We start from the raw sequence: 21,836 nt of genomic DNA on the forward strand, positions 1-21,836 counted from the left end.
TAGCAGAGATCATGGTTGTGAGGGAGATGATGCTCTTCAGTACTGCCTGCTACTACTACTATGTTGATTAATATCTTGAGGATATGCTGCATTCTGACAGAGTTGGGAAAAGTCATAGAGATGAGAGGGAGTCTAACAATTATTTCAAGAATTTCAGAGGCAACTGATTGTGTTTCACATGAAGAAAACAAGATTGGACTAGGAAGTCATTGTTCTTTTATCTTCAGTTTAGGAATATTATTATCTAGAGCTGCCTGGTGGGCAGAGACACAGAGACACAGACTTCACGCCAGTGTAAGAAAGCAAAACAGAAGTTTTTGACAGTGGAAGAGGCTTCTATCTCTGGAAAAAAATCAATGGAGTGTGGATTACCTTTGGTTATGGTGGTCATATAGAAGGGTTTAGACTCTGGGTGGATGGTGGGATGTGGGAGAGGCCCTTTTAGTTCTCCAAGTTCAGAGGTACATGTTTTAGCAAATTATTTGGCAAAATAAATTTACTGATAACTACAATATTTAGTCAAAACTTGATCCTTTGTGTATGCAAGTCTCAGTCATAATTACCATAAAATGCAACCCTTGTCTCAAACGACATTTTGTGATGATTAACTACACAAAAGTAATATAATTGCCCCAAATACTCTTTTCCAGTTTGTTCTTCATACTTGAGTCAGAGTAATCATTAGCAAAGACTAATCTTTTTATACCACTTCCCTGCTTAAAACGTATTCATTCTGCCCTGATTTTTAGGATAAAGATGTGCATTCTTAATGTGACCTACACAACCCAGCAGGTCCACCCCTTCTCCAGTTTTATGTTGTGATCACCCTCTACTTCCACCCCAACCACACTGACCTACTAGTAAGTTCTCAGATATACACTATGATCCCACTTGTTGCATCAGTTCTCATGCTGTATTTTTCCGTATGGATGTCTTTCTCATTTTTGAATGACTTGGGCTCTCACTCTCAAAATTTCAGTTCACTTTTCACTTAATTAGGGAAGGCTTCCTGACCTTCTTATTTAGCTTTCATTTCTTGTTACACATGCTTGTGCTCTGTATTTCTATTCACAGCATTGATCATTGTTAGAATTTACATTTGATTATGTAGCTATTTGATTAGTATCTGTTCCCCCTACTAGAATACAAACATCCTAAGGAATAGGCATTCTCTGTTTTTCATTCACAATTGAACTCCCAGTGCCTTGGGATATGTGCATATCATAATAAATATGTATCGAATGAGTAATGTAAGTGGAACTTACTAGAGAAGTACAGAGGGGAATATTCAGAGAAAGGATGTGATACAGCGACCCCAAGGCAATAAATTAATTTTATGTAGTGCTTGCATATTTTAGACTGGTTTTACTTTTCACAAAAGTTCTAAGAACTAGGATTATTATATCATAGCATATTATATTAATTTTATAGATAAGAACATTTATCCTTCTTAATTTGACAGAAAAGGACAGTTAACTAGCTCAAGAATAGTTATTAAGTAGCAGATTTAAGTAGCAGATTTAAGATAAGAAACCATGTGTTTGAGATTTTAGGAAAATTACCATGTACTTGTTATACCCAGATGTTATAGACCCTTATAAGTTGCTTCCAATGGCATATGTTCTTATGATGTTCTTTAGGATTGCATTAATTCAGTCTGCTCTAACAAAATACTGCAGGCCAGGTGGCTAAGAGAATATTTATTCCAGTTCTGGCAGCTGGGAAGTCTAAGATCAAGGTGTCAGCAGATTTGGTATCTGATGAGAGCCCTTTTCATGGTTTGCAGAAGGCCACTTTCTTGCTGTGTCCTGACATGGAGTCTGTGGTCTCTTCCTCTTCTTACAAGAGCACTAATCCCACAATGGGGCCCCTACTCTCCTGATCTTATCTAAACATAGTTACCTCCCCAAAGCTCCCAAACACTATGACATTAGGTTTCTTTTCTTTTCTTTTTCTTCTTCCCTCCCTCCCTCCTTCCCTCTCTTTCTTTCTTTCTTTCTTTCTTTCTTTCTTTCTTTCTTTCTTTCTTTCTTCTCTTTCTTTCTTCTCTTTCTTTCTCTTCCTTCCTCCCTCCTTCCTTCTTTCTTTTTTCTTTCTTTCTTTCTTTCTTTCTTTCTTTCTTTCTTTCTTTCTTTCTTTCTTTCTTTCTTTCTTTCTTTCCTCTCCTCTCCTCTCCTCTCCTCTCCTCTCCTCTCCTCTCCTCTCCTCTCCTCTCCTCTCTCTCCTTTTCTTTCTTGACATTAGATTTCATCACATGCATTTTGGGGGCACAGACATTCAGTCCATAAAAAGAAATAAGCTATGTTTTATTTGTATATACTCATCTAAAATATATTTATAGTTTTGAAATTACGAGTGGAATTCCCAGTTAATTACATTTTAGAGACCTTGACAGGTAGGATTTGAAATGTGAAAGTAACACTGCCATCTAGTGACAACAAACTTGAATGAAGTTGGAAAAGTGGAGTAGCTGTTAAGTGCTCTAGGCATGGTAACATGAGTCAGATACAGAGAGGACCTGGCCACATAACTTGGGGCGGTCATTTCTTTTTAGTGAACATTTGAGGTAGATGATTCTTACAGTGGTTATGCGTTAATAGGGACTAAATAAAACAAATGTTCTTCGCTGTAGGTTGTTACCCACGTAGTAAGTAGATCACGTGATTTCCTGTGTTGCGGCACTTGACTGTGATCTGTCTCCATGTTCCTCACTCTCTCCATTGCTTCCGAAGGAGGGAGTTTTGTACTCTGATAACCTAATAAAAAGAAGTTTTCATCTTAGTTGAAAAAACTAAGTATATTCAGGAACAAATATACATGAGGAAACGAGTCCTTGGTAAAATCTCCGGGTAGATTTTACAGCATTGTTAAGGAAGAAGTGGAATGCCAAGATAAACTCCATCTATCCTAAGGGGACACTTAAAGCCACTTTGAGTTAAATTACTATGTGATTTAATGTAAGCACAACAATAAAACACTTCAGACATGCAATAAATGGTTAGAAAATGACGAATATAAGAATTTTCTTTAAATCATTGAACTAAAAAGAAAATTGGATAATTTATTTGTATCTCTTAAGTCCTACACATATAAGATAGATTTTAGCTGATAAATTTTAAGTGAATTATTGTCCTGGTACATTAAAATTGCAGATAAAATTATCATCTAAAATCCCCTGAGCTAAAATTTTCTTGTCATGTGCAGATGCTGGATCAAAGAGATAACAATTATTCTATTTCTCTGGAGGCCTAAATAACAAAAACCCATCACTCTGAAATAATAACTTTGCTGAGTGAGGTGAGAATATTATATTTAACATTTTTTTCAATAGTCTAGAGGGGATTATTTCTATTTGTCTACTTACTAGTATAGTCATTGCAATATGTCCCTAAGATTTTCTAACTCATGGTGTAGAAATAACCTAACTGGAAATATTAATTACTTTTTATATAAGTCAATGAAAATTATTGCTTTCCTGACATGACTTATTACCCTGCCTCCCCTTCAGGAACAATACAGCGTGTGCTGACAACAAACATTTTGTAACAGAGTTGCTATTTTGCCAAGAATTAAGTTGGAAATCTAAGGAGCGTGAATAATTTTAAGATAAGAAAAGCATCTGACTTATACATATTTCTTAGTCAATATCCTTAAAATAAAGTACTTTTATGTTTATTTTAGGACAAGAGTACAGATATGACCCCATCTCTTGTTTTCATGTGATACACTATATGAAGAATGTAGGTTGTACCACACAATAGCAGATGACAGTCTAGCAGGAGTTTGATTTAAAATTAGTTGCCAGAAAGTATGGCCTCAACACCAAGTGTTCTGATTCTTTGAAAAAAATATTGCGCAATGTGGTTATGGGGCACAACTGACCTGGGTCTCTCCTAGTTTTGGGTCACAGAAGAACTCTGGAGACACTTTAGTGCTTAAGGTAAAACCTGAAAGATGGGTAGAGTCAGTAAGGTGAAGAGCTGAAAGGCAGGCAGGCAGTGGTTTGGAAGGGGGTTGTGTGGTCAGAGAGTTCTAGAGAGAAAACAAATGAAAAAGCTTTGTTTGAAATTTTTGGTACATTATTGGTGAAAAAAGGATTCAACTGCACAAGTGTGGAGATGCGTAATATACCAAGGCTTCGGAGGACCCTTCCTACCCACAACACTATTGGGGGGGGGGTGCAACAAGAAATTGACTTCACACCAGAAAAATGTACTCGGGTGTTTATAACACTAGTAGAAATGAGGGGAGACTAAGTTTTATGACAAGTGCAGAGCAGAAAGAGACCGGTTTCTTTTAGGGGTTTTTGGTGAGAGGAAACTAGATGGTTGTTCAAAAGTCTCGAAGAAGTTGGCATTTTGCTATGATCCTTAAAGGGGAAGCAGGGTGAGGTCTGCAGCAAGTTTGTAGTCTGTGTTTGCCTTGACTGTGTTTTGACTCTTGCCTTATTTGTTCAGCTAGGATTGTGTCTAAGCAGAGCCTCCGCGTCTGTTCTTAACCTCAACTGCAGCCTTATCCTTTTACCCGTGTGCCGGACACTCCTGGCTTACCTTCGAGGATCCCAGAAGGTAAGAACAAAAATTCCTAGTTGCAGATTCCAGGACAAAAATCAAGTGGAACAGTGGCATGTTAGTACTACTTACCTTTCATGATCTGACCATCTAATAGACTGATTTCTATCATGTGCTGTCATGATAGTAAAGACCGCATCACCTGTCAAGATGATCAGTGAGCTCTTCTGCAATACTAGATAAAGGTAGTGGATAATAGAAATGGCTATGAATAGTGATATCAGGCACTGTGCTAAGCACTCCATGGATGTAACTGTGAATCCTCACAATGATTCTGCCGGTCTTGTAGATGAAGAACCCGAGGCACAGAGAGGTTAAGTAACTCGACCAACATCACGGGACTAGTGAAATGGCAGAGCTCAGATCAGTCCCAGTTCTGAGATTTTTCCACTCTACTACTATGCCTCATTGAGATCCTGTGCTTTCATCTAGTTAAGTCCTGGTGAGAAAACTAGAAAATAGAGCCCTGTTGACTTCGAGCAAAATATACAGTGACTACTGTTGTTGGTGGCAATTTATCTCCTTTTCACATACATGGATATTTGAAGCTATATAATAGTCTTGGAGAAGATGTCTTGATTAAGATGTGATGTCATGTGTGATGTAAAATGAAGGTTGTAAGGGAACAGTAAAGCACTTTGGAAATTAAAACTCAACTGAAATTATTTTTTATCTTCGGTTATCCTGGTGTGTGTGTGCTTCTTTTCTTTGTTGGAATAGTAAGGCACTGCTGGATCAATACTGATACTTTAAAAGAGGTTGTTAATATGAGGTCACTCTGATGTTCTGTGTGGTTCAAATGAGCAGATTTACTGCAGTAAAACTTCTCAACCTTTTCACGTAATTATATTTAGAAACTCTTTACTTTTAATGCAGTAATTTGTGGAAATAATTCTTTCTCTAGGTTGCCTACCACTGTAAAATGCTAGGTTTTGATACCTAAGGCTGGCTATTGGCTTGGCGTGAAGAAAGAGAAGAGAAATGGCAGGAAATGAAAAGTGCCCACCTAAGTCTCTCAGTATTTAAATAAGTTTTAAAGAACGGTCCCCTGATGTGAAACATAGGTATTCAAAGATGCTTGACATTTTATTTTTTTATAAGCTCAAGAAGGCATTTAAAACCATAGATGGAATTGCTTCATTTGAAAGTCATCTTATTTTTTGACTACAAAAAGAAATCATATATATTGTACAACTCAAACATTCCAGAAATATGTAAAGTAGTCAGTGAAAGTTTCTCCTAATATTACTGTGCTAGAACAACCACGGATTACAGTTTGGGGTAAATGCCTTCAGATTTGCATAGAATGCCATTAATTTTAAACAAGATAGGATTATAGTATAGTTTATGTGTTATCACTCTTTTACTAGCCATATATCTGACGCATCTTTCCATGTCAATAAGTCTTTTCACATTCTCTGTAATGGTCTGGGTGTTCCACTGACTAGATATATTATAATTCATCTCACCAACTTTTAATTCCTAGGCCTCTGACGTATTTCTAAAATTTTGATATCATAAATAATGCTATAGTGAAAAACTGTGTACACATATCTTATTTCCTGCTTATTTTTCACCATACCAAATTTTACTTAGGTTCCAAGCAGGAGAACCAGAAGATTGTTGGATAAAAGCAGAACATTCCATATAACCTGTGGTGTGACTATCTGTATTTTTTCAGGTGAGAAAACCAAAAGATGTGAAAACATTATGTTAGAAGAACACATTTTATGAGTGGTATTTTTGTTGTTTTGTAAATTATTTGCTGTTACCAACTTGTGATTTTCTCATCACATACCTTAATTTTCTCTTCCATGTGTTTAAAGAGAATTGCCTAATGGTGCTACAGAAAATGAACATGCCTTACACATTATATATATAGTTTTCACATTATAATGTATGAGAGTTGGCCCTCAAGCTGTTAATAATTGTTTCCTAAAAGTAAAATGTTTCATTTAGAAACACTAAAAGAAACAGAATAAAAGTTTTTAAGGTTTAAAAATAAAGGTATGATAGGACTTTAAATGCATACAAATTAGAATGCGAAATGTACATTCATAGAATGTGATTCCATTTAAAAGTATATTTGATAGGGATGCCTGGGTGGCTTAGTCGACTGGGTGTCTGCCTTTGGCTCAGGTCATGATCCCAGGGTCCTGGGATCGAGTCCCACATCAGCCTCCCTGCTCAGTGGGGAACCTGCTTCTCCCACTCCCCTTGCTTGTACGCTTGGTCTTTCTCTGTGTCAAATAAATAAAATCTTAAAAAAAAGTATATTTGATAAATGTTTCTTTGATATTAATACCTGGTATTAAATGTCAAATGTTTGTGAAATTTATCCTGTTCAGTTCCAAGTTAAAATACCAAGTGAGAATCTTTTGGTTTTTAAAAGAGTCATTTTAAAACAAGTTTTTATTCTGAATATTTATGTGATATGTTTCAAATTTTGGAACAGAAAGTGATAAACATATTAATTAAATACGTGGACTATGGAGACGGGGTTGTGTAGGATCTATCCCAACTTCCCTTCTACCTTACTATGTGACATAGCTCTCTGGTCTTTGATTTGTTGTTGTTTTAATCATAAAATAGATTGACAGTAGCACCTGACCCAGTTTTGAAGACTAAAAATGAGATCGCCCATGGGAAATTTTTAGGTTGGAATTAGTTATTATAATTTACAATCTTGGGGTTAATTATGTCAGTGGCATAGCACCTGACATTTCCCGCCGGTCACTATTTGATAGGACAGAGCTGTTTTGACACCAGGGACATTTGATCTGGTTATGTATATATGGCTATTTTGAATCAGACATGTTTTGGTGCAGCTACTATCAAGAGGTCATTAAGCTCTCAGCTTTTAAAAAAGTCGCCAAGTGCTGTCAAAACAGGCATCTGCACTGTTTAATCCCTGGACATCTTATTGGTGGGTCCCACCTCTGGAGGTGAGAGATGGGGATTAGGACTCCATACTGCTCAAGAGGCTGGGGACGGAGTAAGAGTCCAGGATGAGATGAGGACCAAGGGTGTGGCCAGGATCAGGGCTGGGTTAGAACAGAGGGAGTGAAAGGTCAGGAAATCAGGAGGGTCAGGGATGTGGACACATTTGTAACTTGATTTGTTCTAAACTGTAGTTGTGTCCAAATATTCTTGTTCAATTGGAGAACAACCAAGAGACTGAGATCGTGTAGAGTCTTGACATGAATGAACACACATTCCAGACGGTTTGCGTTCTGCCACCCACTAGTTGTCTGACCTTAGCTGGGTGTCCTTTTCTAACCTTCGTTTTCTTCTCTGTGAAATAGGGATATTTCTACTCACTTCATTGGTTTATTGTGAGAATTAAATTAAAATCTATTTAAAATGTCTGGCCTGGCTTTCTCCCTGCTGCCCAAAATTAGAAGCCCTGATTTCTTTTGACCTGAAAGGTCCTTTAAAGAGGTGAATGTACCCCTTAAGGGTGTATCTAAGACAACTAGTACCTAGGGCTTTTTTTCAGGAGAATTCAAAAAGAAAGAGCCATAAAGCATGTAGTTAACATATAAACCTTTAATTTAAAATGAAGGAATTTTTAAAAATTTGCACATTTCAGATGTGATAAAGCTAGAGAACGCACACAGTTTTGCTTAAATAATGTTTTATGCTTGTGCCATAGCGGAGGCTCACCTGGACAGCCTCTTAAATATTTCCTTAGAACTTTGTCCTTGCTTGTTAGTTAACCCCCTTCTAACTTCCTGTCCACTTTTTATGAGACCTTTTTCCTTCCTCTAATTTGATTCTGGCAGGAGCTTATCAATCCTTTAACTAACTTTGAAGTTGGTTAGCATTCTCGTCCTTCTCTTGCTTCTATTTGTCTTTGTGAGTCCTTCAGAACTCTTGGCGTATCAACATCTCATGTGCTAAGTTGGAGAGAACCGTGAAGTTTTCCAGTTTCTACACACGTTTTCTGTTGAATAACTACATGCCTTGTATCGGTATAGACTGTAATGGTTCACTAACCAGTTTCAGGTCACTTATCTCATTAAGTCAAATAAACAGATGATTAAGTCAAATAAACAGGGCCATATTATTGTCATTTTAGAGAGAACTAACCTGAGGTGTTGGTAGGCAAGCAGTGTGGCCAAGAAAACCAGATTTCCAATGAATTGTCTGTTGTCCTTTCTAGTACATTGTAATATACTGTTAATTTGAAACTTATCTCACCTACAAGAAGAGATTGGGAAGGGAGGAGGTGTTCTCATCCAATGCACAAGTTCGTTTGCTCCTTCCTTGGCCAGCCTCCTCAGAATAATTTTCCTTTTCCCTGGTCATGCCAAAATTAATTTGTGTTTAACTCTCTAATAATTTCCTAACACCTCCATCTTCTGTGTGAGCTCTCAGTTGGTTGCGCTCTGTTTACTGTGCCAGTGTAGGTAGATTATTAAATGGTAATTATTATTTTCCTGAGTTTTTAATCCCAATGAAGTGATTACCAACACTTTTACTGTGAGGTTTAAGAAATTTAGGAACTTCCTTCTGAATTTATGGATTGTGAGAAATTTTAACTGGCTAAAAGTCTTTCAGTGGGCCTATATTTTAGGTTGAGCAGTAGTGAAGCATACAAGACCAACAACAGATTTGGAGCTAGAGGAGAGGAGGAAAATGTAGAAAAACTCAAATATCCAGGCCATATTATATACACTGACATGCGTTGTTTCCTAACCCTGACTTGCTAGGGTTATTTATTTTAGCCATTGAAAATTCAGTTTCTTTACATGATTTCTAATACTCAATGGTCTATAATCAAGATTTTTTCTGTCTTTAAAATTTCCCTTTTCAGTTTAATATTTTATTGCTCAGGTAGCTGTCAAAGTTTGACCCTGTGTTTACTTAGGGAGAGGAAAGCGTACATGAAAATCCCACTGATTTGCGCCTCATGTGATTCCACAGGTGTGCATGTGGCTGCCCATCTGGTGAATGCCCTCAACTTCTCGGTGAATTACAGTGAGGACTTCACTGAACTGAACGCAGCGAGATACCGAGATGAGGTGGGTGGTCTCCATCTTCTCGTCCTTTCTTTGGTGTGAGCTGACTAATGAAGGTCTGTGATTTTCACAGAAAATTTGTACCTTACTGCTCCTTTTGAGTGCTGTTAAGATGCAGTTGTCAAGTTGAGTTTTGTTCCTTTTCAATAGAAAAAATAGGTAATTACTATTTCACAGTCTCTACTGCTGAAAATGGGAGTTCGAGAGTGTCTACTTTCTACATTCTGCGGAGTTCAGATGGCTGCCACTCAGGCCGGCCTTCTGCCTGCCAGCAGCGTTGTCTGGCTCCCAGCCAGTGGAGACTATCCACAGTGTCTTCACAGGGCATAGGTTTTTTTAATAAGTCAGATGCTGCACTTGGGGGAAAAAGGGCAGAAAAGCAGTTCGACTATTTGAGGATCCTGGATCATCTCTTTATTTGACTTAAAAAATCTTACTGAATTTTAGTGGTTACTCTGGTTTTGTTTTAATCCTTGAAATAGGAGACCTTGAGCTGAGTTCTGTAGCAGGCAGTGTCTGACTAAGGGCTGCTTTTCTCCACAGGAAGCCACCCATGAAATGAAATTATATGTGCAGGGTGCCGGGCGAGGGCCTGATGAACACACATACAGCCCTGGTTAGCTGTCTTACAATCAGGACTTCATCCTGTCCTCAGTCTGTCTTTCCTTCACGCCGAGACTTCATCAAAAATCCAACTGCTGGGTATCGAATTGGATCACCCAGCCCTGTTCTGCTAAGTCTGTAGTGACTTTGTAAGATTGTTCTCCATCTTCCCCAACTCCATATGACTGGAATTATTGAAATTAATACTGCTGTGATTCTGTGCTTGATCTCCTTCCCAGGACAAAACAAAGGGAAAACTAACAATGAACACAGAAACAAATCACGAAACCAAAATAGCAAGCAGCCTTTGAGAACTTCTTTGACGAGACACTAATATTCTTAAAAAAAAAAAAAAATGCCAATATGATTTAACTGGTCTGGGTTGGGGTCAGGCATTGATATTTTTTGGAAGTTCACCAGCTAATTGGGGTGAGCACCCAGAATTAAGAGCCACTGTCAAAGCCAGGTCCTTCGCATGTCCCCGGAAGCTCTTCGTATGTAATGATTCTACAACCCAGAACCGGAGACACCACCGTTTCTGTCTCCCGCTGTCTCCCCCCATTCCTCTATTCCCCTCAGCCCACAGCACGTGGGCTTCCTTGTTTCCTACATCTGCCATGTACTTTCCTCTTTATCTTTTGCTTCTCTCTTTGGTTTCTGTCATCTTAGGTCTCTAAGAACTATAATGGTTCTCTCATTGTAATGTTGTATACTTGAAATATTATAAAATATTTCAATATTTTTAGTCATTTTAGGTTTTTAGTTATTTTTTTCATTTTATGAAGGTTATGTGCTCCAAATAAAATATTTTAAAACACTCAAGCAAATGAAGTTTAAAAGTGAAAACTTCTCCAAAAGTAGCCACGGTTAATAACTTTCTATCCTCTTATATTTTGAGGGGCATTTTATGAAACCTGTTCCTCAGCAATTTTCTTGTTTCCATAATTACATGGACTGTAGCTTTCTGTATCAGAAGATAGAGACCTATTATTCTCTTCATATTAATGTGCGATAGTTTATTTTTAGCTTTTTCCTTATTCACAGATGTTTTGGTTGTTTTTGTGTTTCTGTTATGAACCACACTCCAATAAATTAATTTTTTTAATACGCTTCCACTAGGCAGATTCCTAGAAGTAGAATTCGGTTTCAAAGGTATGTACATTTTTAGTTTTGCTGGACATTGTCAAGTTGCCTTCTACAAAGGCTTCACTAGTTGACACACTTCTACCAAGTTTGTCAAAATGCTTATACCTGCCCCTCAGTTGTTTTTGTTTCTCTTTAATTTTTGCCAATCTGATGGATGAAAAATGGTAACTCATGGTTTTAATATGTATTTCCCCTTTCTTTGTTTCCTTCCTTCCTTCTTTCTTATTTTCTCTCTCTCTCCTTTATTTTAATAAATATTTTAGAGCCCCTAGTAGGCGTTAGACAGTGTGCTAGGGGAGGATGAAAACACACACACACACACACACACACACACACACACACTGCATGCATAAACAGATATAGCCTAACCTGAGTTGTCTTTGAGAAAGACTGATTTGTGCCACGTACCGTATTGTCCTTTGCTTTGTGCTCTGTGTCTTCTCCATATTTCTAGTGACTCACCCTCCAGCTCCTGGGTGGCACGTTCTTGACGGCCTAGCCGAATCTGCCTCATCCTGTCATCTGAAAAACTGTCTCTTACTCTCACATTCCATTGCTATTCCCTGCCAATAGTAATTGTTCTGTCTTCTGAGTTCCCACAGCTCTTTGTTCATATTTCTGGTATTACCACTTTGTTCAGCTGGTCTTGTATTTTCACTAGTTGTTTATATATTAGGTTCCTTTAGGTTACCATTGAGCTGCATTCCTAATGGCAGAGGTAGAAGTCTGGCCCCAAAGGGATGAGGAGCTATTGCTGCGCAAGTGGCCCTTATTCAAGACTTCTGAAATTATTTCATATGAATGGCTTCCCACTTTGGATATAGGGTGGCCTGACTCCAGAGTCAATGGAGGCCTAGGAAAAAATTTCTGAAGTTGTGCAATATTAAGCACTATTAGGATGAAAAACAAATCCCCAAATCTCCCGGGGATTGACCTCAGTTTTCCAGAAGATAGAAAAGGAGTTGCCTAAGGTCCATTTCACCATGAAAGATGTAGTTCAAAGGACAGATTATACTAACAATATTACTTTTTACGATTCTGAGTAATAGGAACCTACCCTCTTTATTTGAGTATTATTACTACTTTGCATGGTATTTGAAACATTGTTAAGTATTCAATTAGTATTCTTTGCATTGACTTTACAACGATAACCCTCTCTACATATTTTATTACTTTTGATTCTCACTGTCTTGACATCTTGTAGATGCAGTTTGGCGATTATGGTGGACAAAGTATATATTAATGTTTCCAAATTATAGTCAAAGATATTGAGTCTCAAATGGTCAAAGAGTGGGCTTTAGGCCACTGCTACTAGCTTGAATTAGCCACTGAGATGAAAGTCTACATTTTCTGACTCTTTACCAAGTGCTTTTTTTCCTCAGAAGGACAGTCTTCTCTGTGTTAGATTTTTAAAGAATTATTTGAAAGAGAGAGAGAGTGTGTATGCATGAGTAGGGGGAAGGACAGAGGGAGAAGCAGACTCCCCGCTGAGCGTGGTACCCGACACTGGACTGGATGTGGGGCTCAATCCCAGGACCCTGAGATCATGACCTGAGCTGAAGGGAGACACTTAACCAACTGAGCCACCCAGGTGCCCCTTGGGTAGATATTTTTGGTTTTTCAGCTGAGAAACTGAATTAGGGAAATTCTGAAACTTGCTATGAGTGACAGAGGCAGGATTCCAGCCCAAATATCCTGGTTCCAGAACCTGTGTTGCATGAAAACTTATGCAACTCGATGGAATTTCTCATTTCCACTGGGAGAATACTATCTTAAATACTTCATGGATCATATACCTAGCAGATTCCTTGTAGAATTTTACATTATCAATGATTTGTTCAGTCAAATTTTTTTTCTCTTTTTCTCAGGATCCTAGAAAACTTCTCTTCACAACTGGTAAGTTGGTATTCCATTGCTCTTTCTGAAGAGTCAGGAAAATCTTTGAGAATAAACATCATCAAACTACACAGCAATTAAATGTATGGTAAAATATAATGTGGAAAATTTGTGATCAGAACAAATGTTACCAAACATAAGTTGCAATGAAAACAGGGACACGTGTTAGAATGAATGAAGAGTACCAGTAAGTAAATGCATTTGCCTTCCATATGTTTCTCCAGTGACAACAGTGGTGCCATATGGTTATTGAGGACCTGCTCATGTGCCCCTGGCTGTGGCGAGTAATATTGGCGATAATACACATGAAATAGTCTTCTACCCTCAAGTGTTGGAAAGACACACCAAGCACCATGATTATCGCTGTAGTTCTTATAACTCAGTAATTTAGTAGGATATTTGGTGATCTTAAAACCTATATAAAAAGAGGAGGAATGAACAGTCATTAAAATCGGTTATTTTTCTTGAAACGTGTCTCCTTTTTCATCTGTAATTTAGTTTTCCTTCTCAAGCATATTGTCCATGAAATCTCAGTCTAGACTATTCATTTGTTAAAGCACATGTAAACATCTCAAAATTTTGTCCTGATGTTAGTATAATTCTTACTAAAATTCTTCTCTTTTTCAACCCTACATTTATAAGGATGAAATAGAAAACTGCATTTGGGAGATTTTTAGCGCATTATTTCAGGGATAAGGACAATTAGGTCATTGAGATGGTCTGTCATTAAGGCTTGTCTATCATAAACACCCTATTAAGGATCAGGATTGCATATAGACTGAGGCATGGCTCTGTCGAATGTATTGTTTTTCTTTTCAACCAGTTTTATGATAAAAATAGCAATAATTCTGGTGTTTTCCCCTTCCCTTTCACAACTGTATATTTAGATTTATAAAATATTTTTTTTCCCTGTTTATGTATGCATGATGTTTGCTACTTACAAAGTATTTTACAGTTTTCTCTTTAGGAACACAATTTTAGTTTTGCTTACAACTTTGCTCATTGAAAACATGTTTTTTATTTAAGCCAAAAGAACTGGATGAGAAATAGGAAGGAGAAAAAACAGAAAAACCAAACCTTGTGTATGAATCAATGTATGTTTTGGTTCGTATGAATTCATTTTACAGAAAGAATCAAGAACTTTGTTTTAATATTACTTTCTACAGTACCAAGTATAGGTGAACCACTGGGACATGTAAAATGTTTGAAAAAGTTTAGTTTTCAAACACAGAAAAAGATTTCTTCCATGACCAAGATATTACATTAAGAAGCTAAGTATAATGAATACTTGTATAGAAGCAGGTGATCTGTCCATATGGCATGAAACCCCTCCATCCTATGTTGTTTCCCAGAAGTTCTCATGAGTGGTGTTGGACTAACTAGACATGATACTTAAAAACACAGATTTCCTGGCTCCATTCTAGAGAGTCTCTGTGGTGTGACCCAACAGTATGTTTCATTAACCTTCCGCTGTACCTCAGGAGCTTCTGTTTCACCCTTCCCGGGCATCTCGTCATACTCTTGTAATTCCCTTCTTGCAACACCTAACTTCTGTCTACTCTCTTACCTGATTCTTTCTCTCTCTCTTTTTAACCTTGTCCACTTCTGCTCATCCTTTCAGTCTCAGCTGACCATGGCCCATCATGCACAAATTCCTCCCTGATTCCAGTAGGCAGAGCTGATCTCTTTTGTTGGCCTGGATTCCTAAAGATACATAGTAAAGTGCTATGTTGTATGATAATTTCTTTCCTTACACATATAATCATTTCCGCCACAAGGTGAGTTTCTCAGGTGTGAGGCAGGGCTCCGCCTAGGGCATGCAGGGCCCCATGTACATATTTTTTTGTGGAGTTTCTTTCAGTACAAACAACTGGAATCACCCCAAATCAGCATGTCAGCATCATTTTAGTGCCCCAGTCTACATCACTTCATGAAGGGAGTTGTATGCTGGCCAGAAGGAATCATTCACTTCCCAGCTTGAAACCCAGCCTGGAACCCCAAAGTATGAGTCTAGAGCTTCGAGGGCATCTGATTGACCCTACTGAGTAGTAGGTGAGAGAACAAAGCAGAATCAAAGGATGGCAAGGAATAAGAGACCACTTTCTACAAATAGACTTAATCTAGCTTTGTATTACTAATATATCTATGACTAAAACTGTTTCATAGCTATCTTTGAACATTGTTAGGTACAATGCCTAGGAAAAATCCTGTTTCTTTTTTTTTTTTTAAAGATTTTATTCATTTATTTGAGACAGAGAGAGCATGAGCAGGAAAAGGGGCAGAGGGAGAGGGAGAAGCAGACTCCCCGCTGAGCAGGGAGCCCGATGTGGGACTTGATCCCAGGACCCAGAGACCATGACATGAGCCTAAGGCAGATGCCCAATGGACTGAGCCACCCAGGCTCCCCCAAAATCCTGTTTCTGTTGGAGGAATGCATGCATGTTCTTAGCTGTTCTAGTGATAAAGACCATTTTTTATTAGTTAATATATTTCTTGGATTTTAGTTTGTTTAATGTTACATAGAGTCTTCTCTCTTTCTCAGTCATTTAATATTTTTCAACGTAATCTACAACTGAGAAATTAAGATTATTTTGTAGAAACTAAAGCCTGTGGTAGTTCAAGTGACATAAAATATAGTAGTTAGGTCACTCAATAAGAAATGTTAAAAGCAGTTCAATTAAGAACTTATAAAATAAAAAAAAGAATTTATAAAGTAAAACAAGTTTAAAAGATTGGATTATTCAAACATACATTTTAAAATGTTTGCTACATTATTTCCAAATTTGGTAGTACCTTGTATGATGAGAATAAAATGCACAGTATCCAATTTCAATTAGAAAAACCCTCATAAACGAATAGGATTGTGTTTCCAGTTATGTTAGAAACAACAGGATAATGAGTACAAGGTGGTATATTTCTGACCACATCTGGATATGGATGAAAATGATCTCTCAGTTTCATCTAGAATTGGCAGTACAGTACAATCATTCATTTTAAAGGCAACTAATTAACAAATTTAATAAACAGATAAAAAGTAATAAGAAAAAACATACAAGCATGTCTTTCCCTAAGGAAACAAGTATAGGTTTTGCTTCATAACTTGAAGGATTCAGAGACAGTGTTCTTCACTTTGGCAAGTAACTTTGCCCAGTAAGCTTTGACTAGCTCAGTCATTTCCAACCTGTGCTTTCTGACTCCTGGAATGTATGTAGTAACAGAGGCTAATATGTTAGGTCTTAGCTGAGCTGTCCTTGAAAGCTAGGTTAGGGTGCCCTTTGATGTACCTGGGAAATACTCAAGCTTAGCTCTCTTTTAGCACTTAATGGCCTGCATTGCATTTGTCTGCTTATCCTGTCTTCCACACTGGACTGAGATTTCTTTTAAAGCAGGTTTCATTTTTTGTTCTCACTTAACAGTATACTACAGATGCCCAGAGAATATTTACTGAAGATAAGAGCCAGTTGTTTAACTCTTCTACTAGATACATAGATCTCCTTTACAGCATCCAGATAATCAGTTAGCCAGCCCCTGTTTGTTTAATTCTAGCCACAGAAAATCATAGCTTCTTAAGGAACTCGCCCTCCTTTTTTTTTTTGACCGTTGTAATTGTAATAATTCTTTTAAAGATTTTATTTATTTATTTGAGAGAGAGAGAGTGTGTGTGAGCAGAGGGAGGAATAGAGAGAGAGGGAGAGAAGCAGACTCCCCTCTGAGCATGGAGCCTGTTGCGGGGCTTGATCTCACGACCCTGAGACCATGACTTGAGTCAAAATCAAGAGTTGGACACTTAATCTACTGAGCCATCCAGGCACCCCTAATTTTTTCTTTTCATTGTTAATTATAAGTAACTTTTTCTTCATTGATCTGGTCTATAACTTTATAAATTACAAACTCTGGTCTTTTTATACTTCTCGAGCTAGAAAGGAAACACGAATCCTTTAGATAGAAAAGATAACTTCATAAATCTGAAAGAATGTTAAAAAGCATTGAGTTGATTCTCCTAAGTTTACAGATGAGATCCAGTGAGATTGGGGTTTGTCCTAAGGGACAGTAACAGAACCATTAATCCCAGAATGTGCATCCCATCAGCCAAGCTGTCTACTTCATCTTCAAATAACTGATGTCAACTATTTTACTACCCATCCCCCCAAATCTTTCCAATATATTTTCCATGTTCTGCTCTTAAAAGGAGTTCTCTAGTTAAATGTTTGAGGAAAGATTTGTTCAAATTTAAACTGGCTTCTTGGAACTAGTACTTCCCAGAGACATTAATATACTAATGTGTCCTGTGACTCTTCAAGGAATAGTTATTACGCTTTTGAGTAATAGAAATTAATACTTCAAGGAATTAATGTTCAAATAATATACTTTGGAAATTATGCCTCTACACTAAACATACTCCATTTTTTCAGGTGTCCTGATTAAGTGATTTGTAGACATTCCATAATTAGTCTTGGCATATTTAGAACCACATGGGAAACCTGTATGCAGACACAGTAGAATTTAATGAAACCCCAAGATAATTATCAGAAAGGCCTCTCCAGCCACACATTTCACATCATGGAGCCATCTGGGATTCTATCATTTACTTATTCATTTGGTCAAATAAGTTTTTTTTTTTTTTAATACTTGAGGCCATAGAGAAAGACCTCCTCTTTTTTCTTCTTCAAATGTACTGAGTTGTAATTGAAGTACACTAAATTATACATATGTAAATTATGTTATTCGATTGGTTTTGACATATGTATACACTTGTGAAATCAAGACCAAAATCAAGGTGACAAATATATCTGTCATTCTAAAAAGATTTTTGTGCCTTTATAATTAATCGTGCCCTTTACTCCTCTTAGCAACTGATCTGCTTTCTATCACTGGAGAGTAGTTTGGATATTCTAGAATACTATATAAAAGGAATCACAGAGTGATTCCTCTTGGGATTTTTTGAGGGGAGAGTGTCTGGCTTTTTTGTGATTCATGTATGTTGTTGCGTATAGTTCACTTTTTTAAAACTGCTGATTAATTTTCCAGGTACAGATATTATCACAATTGTCTATCCATTCATTTGTTGATGGAAATTTGAGTTGTCTACAGGCCTTATCTGTTAAAAATAAAGTGGCTCTGAATATTTTTGAACAAATCTTTATGTAGATACATGTTTGTGTTTCTTTCAGGGAAATACTTGGGAATGGAAAGGCTGGGTCATTTTACAGGCATGTTGTTATTTGCAAATAGCATTTTTCTGTACTATTAGTCCTTTAGTGTGAACTAGTACAGTTGTCTTCTTCTCTTCTCTTAGGAAGTTAGTACTTGCCTGGGGCAATGGGAAAGAGGAGAAGGGAGTGCCCTGGGAAAGAAGTGTAAAGAAGAGATGATTTGGATTATGCACATCAGGAAAGGGAAGTCTTGTTAAGCTTCCAAATCTGTACATTGGAAAGACTGAGGAGGAAAGAGTATCCAAGTATAAGTATACAAAGATGAGCTCCTTAATTTCTCATGTGGCTCTTTACAAGTAGAAACTTGTTTCCACTCTACTGAGATTTCTAATGTTATTTTCCAGTGTTTCTAAACTGTTGGGATTCTAATGATGCATACCTGTGTTGCTCTTCTGTTGTTCCCAGCTTGTCTGCTTCTCTTAGTGGCTTATAGTTCATGATGGCCCTTCCGTTTCCTAGGTGATTCTTTGGCAAGGAGAGAAGTTGGGGGACGTCTGTGCTTTTGGAGATACAATTGTTTCAGTCGCTTTCCATGTAGATTTAAGATGGAATCTCTCAGCTGGGGCATTTGGGACTTAACTGTTGCTTGTATGATTGTAAGAGTAAATAATGGTAACTTATAGACAGGATATTTTATTTAGTAGGAATAAGATAATAAGAAATGAGACTATCGTGATTTTAGTTCTTTTTGATATAGCATATCAGCCATTCATTTTGGATATGCTATCTGGGCTAACATTGTATTTTTAGCCATCTATCATGTCAGTATTAAGTTTGAAAACCAACACGTTTGCACAGTTTTTTCTTTGTTAAAAAGTGGTTATTATATCACATCAGAAGCACTGACTGCAGTGTATTTTCCGTACTAAGGAAATATGCCTGCAAGTGTTCTTAAAAAACATCAACACTATAATTTTTTTTCTTGAAATCTATTTTTTTGTTCTACACTTGAAGTTGTGGGTTTTAGAAAGCTTTAGGTTTTGTTTACTTTTTCATTAAAATTATTCTAGATAGTAAAAGCAAAAAGAAATTATTTGTATTGAAACTGAAGCAGCTACTAGTTCCATCAAAGGGGGGCTGAGAGAGGAAGGGAGTTTTAGTACTGAGGTGGAGAAAACCAAAACAGTAAAGAGTGTTCCATGTCAACCCAGCCCTGTTGTATATTTTTTCCTCCTTTAAAACAATTTTATTAACGTATACTTAAGAGCTAATAAATTACATCTATTTAATGCATACTCTCATAAGTTTTGACTCTTGCATATATCCATGAAACCATCATCACTATCAATATAATGAACGTATCTTAACACTCAGTCTTTATTTTATTTTTTAAATTTTTCTTTTTTTTCTAATAATATTTTTTATTATATTATGTTCGTCTTTGTCTTTAAAATTTCCTCATGCCTTTGGAAGTCTTTCCTTCTGCTGCCCCTTTCCTACCTCCCCAACAAACATATGTTTAATTTCTTTCTGTTGTCTTCATTACTGACATTTGATATAGTATGTACATTTGGTAGAGCATGTCCCTATAGAAGTATGTACACATTCACCATTCTGAGTGGGTTAGTTGAAAGTACTAAGGCGGACTCTTCTGTTAAAGGTAGAAAAACTACTTTGCCTTAAGTACCTTGAAACTGCGCTAATTTTAAAAAGGCTTTTTTAGAGAGGGAACATACAAAGAGAGAGGTGATTTGAATTGGGCCTCCCACAGAGCAGCATAGTACTTTGGATTTTAAGGTAATAATTTTTGTACCCTTTTTTCTGTATGGTTTAAATTAAAATGTACTTACATACATTTTTTATAGTTCCTGGCCTGACAGGGGTCGGCATGGTGTTGGTGCTCTTCCTGATGATTACAGCTTCTACATATGCCATACGGTGAGTGTCAGAGTCATTATTTCAGTATTTACTGGCCAGAGTGTTTAGATTTTCCTCAGATTATCCTCACTTTCATATACAGGAAGAGTCTTGATTAACTGGAATGCTTAGCCAATGCAATCAATATTCTGGTCAATGGACTATTTTGGATAACTAAGAGAGAAATAGAGACATTTCTATATAAAATTTCCTGTTTTTGAAAATTTTTATTGTTTTAGTCAAATATTCTGTGTTGGTAAGGAAACACGTGGAGACTTTTTGATGACTAAGGAAATTTGAGTTCTTCAGGGTCATTAATCTGAAGAAGAGTGTATGTCTATGAGACATGACCTTGAATTCAACATATATGCAAAGGAATATATCACAATTATTTTATAACCCATTTCCTGGTCTGAGTTTGTTTTGTGGGAATTTAATGTAGTATTCTAAATGAAGCTTTGGAAACATGGTTAGTTGACATCTGCTAAAATAACTGGAAATATCTGCATGCATATTTATTCTTCTCTTTATGAGATTTTGAGCAACTGCAGGTATACATTTTCATGAGCACTTTCAAATGTTCTTTCTGATGGACATGTTCTGTATTTCGTAATATTTTATAGCATCTTATGTTTCTGGTCAAGCTTTTTGGTTAAGAAAGCAAAAAGAAGAGATAATATATAATATTCAAAAATCCCCAATCATTCTACTTGTTGAGATGTGAAATTTAATGGAAACACACACACATGCACACACATAAACGTCCATTGAAAATAATTGCCCAATAAAGTATTTTTTAAAAAGATTTTAGATATTTATTTTAGAGAGACAGAGAGAGAGCACGCATGTGAGCAAGCTGGGTGAGGGGGGAGCAGAGGGAGAGGAAGAGAGAGAATCTCAAGCAGACTCTGCACATGGGCTCAATCCCATGACTCTGAGATTATGACCTGAGCCAAATTCAAGAGTCTGATCCTTAACTGACTGGGCCACCCAGGTGCCCCTACCCAGCAGAGTATTAAAATGAGTCTATCCTTGAACTTCTGAACACATCTGTATACACATCCACATACAATAAAATGTTCCAAGTAAACTCACCACTCAGAGATTAGCACTATAAACTTTCTGGTGTTAAGGATTATGGGCTTAATCCTCCTTGCCCTTGCTCACTCATTTCCCATTTCTTACTTCCACCAACACCACTCTCTTTTTCTTCCTTTCACACTACTGATCTCTCTCTTCATATATCTATTTTACCAATATAGGATCATATTATATATACCATTTTAAATCTGCTTGTTATTTAAACCCATTAGGAACATTTTTCTGCATTGATGGAACTGCATATCCTCATATATACATTACTTTCCCCATCCACCTATTGTTGGATATTGTAGGTTGATTCCATTTCTTATAGTATTTCAATTCTGAAACAAACACCCCTATCCATATGTCTTTGCATACATTTTCAGTTATGTCTCAAGGAAAAAATCTAGATGTACAATGGCTGGGTCAAACAATAAGCACAC

At 37.0% G+C, this 21,836-nt stretch overlaps 1 protein-coding gene across 4 annotated transcripts in view; it reads left to right on the top strand.

The window, feature by feature from the left end:
- NOX4 (NADPH oxidase 4) overlaps positions 1-21,836 on the top strand; it is a 183,579-nt gene that overhangs the window by 17,880 nt on the left and 143,863 nt on the right. For all 4 annotated transcript variants that reach the window (XM_057316663.1, XM_057316662.1, XM_057316665.1 and 1 more), the window contains 5 exons: positions 4,458-4,568; positions 6,168-6,252; positions 9,501-9,598; positions 13,213-13,240; positions 20,259-20,331. In XM_057316663.1, the coding sequence (XP_057172646.1) occupies positions 4,458-4,568; positions 6,168-6,252; positions 9,501-9,598; positions 13,213-13,240; positions 20,259-20,331 (395 nt within the window). The remainder of the gene's footprint in view (positions 1-4,457; positions 4,569-6,167; positions 6,253-9,500; positions 9,599-13,212; positions 13,241-20,258; positions 20,332-21,836) is intronic.

This window comes from Ursus arctos, unplaced genomic scaffold (genome assembly GCF_023065955.2).
Source record: "Ursus arctos isolate Adak ecotype North America unplaced genomic scaffold, UrsArc2.0 scaffold_22, whole genome shotgun sequence".
Lineage (NCBI taxonomy): Eukaryota > Metazoa > Chordata > Mammalia > Carnivora > Ursidae > Ursus > Ursus arctos.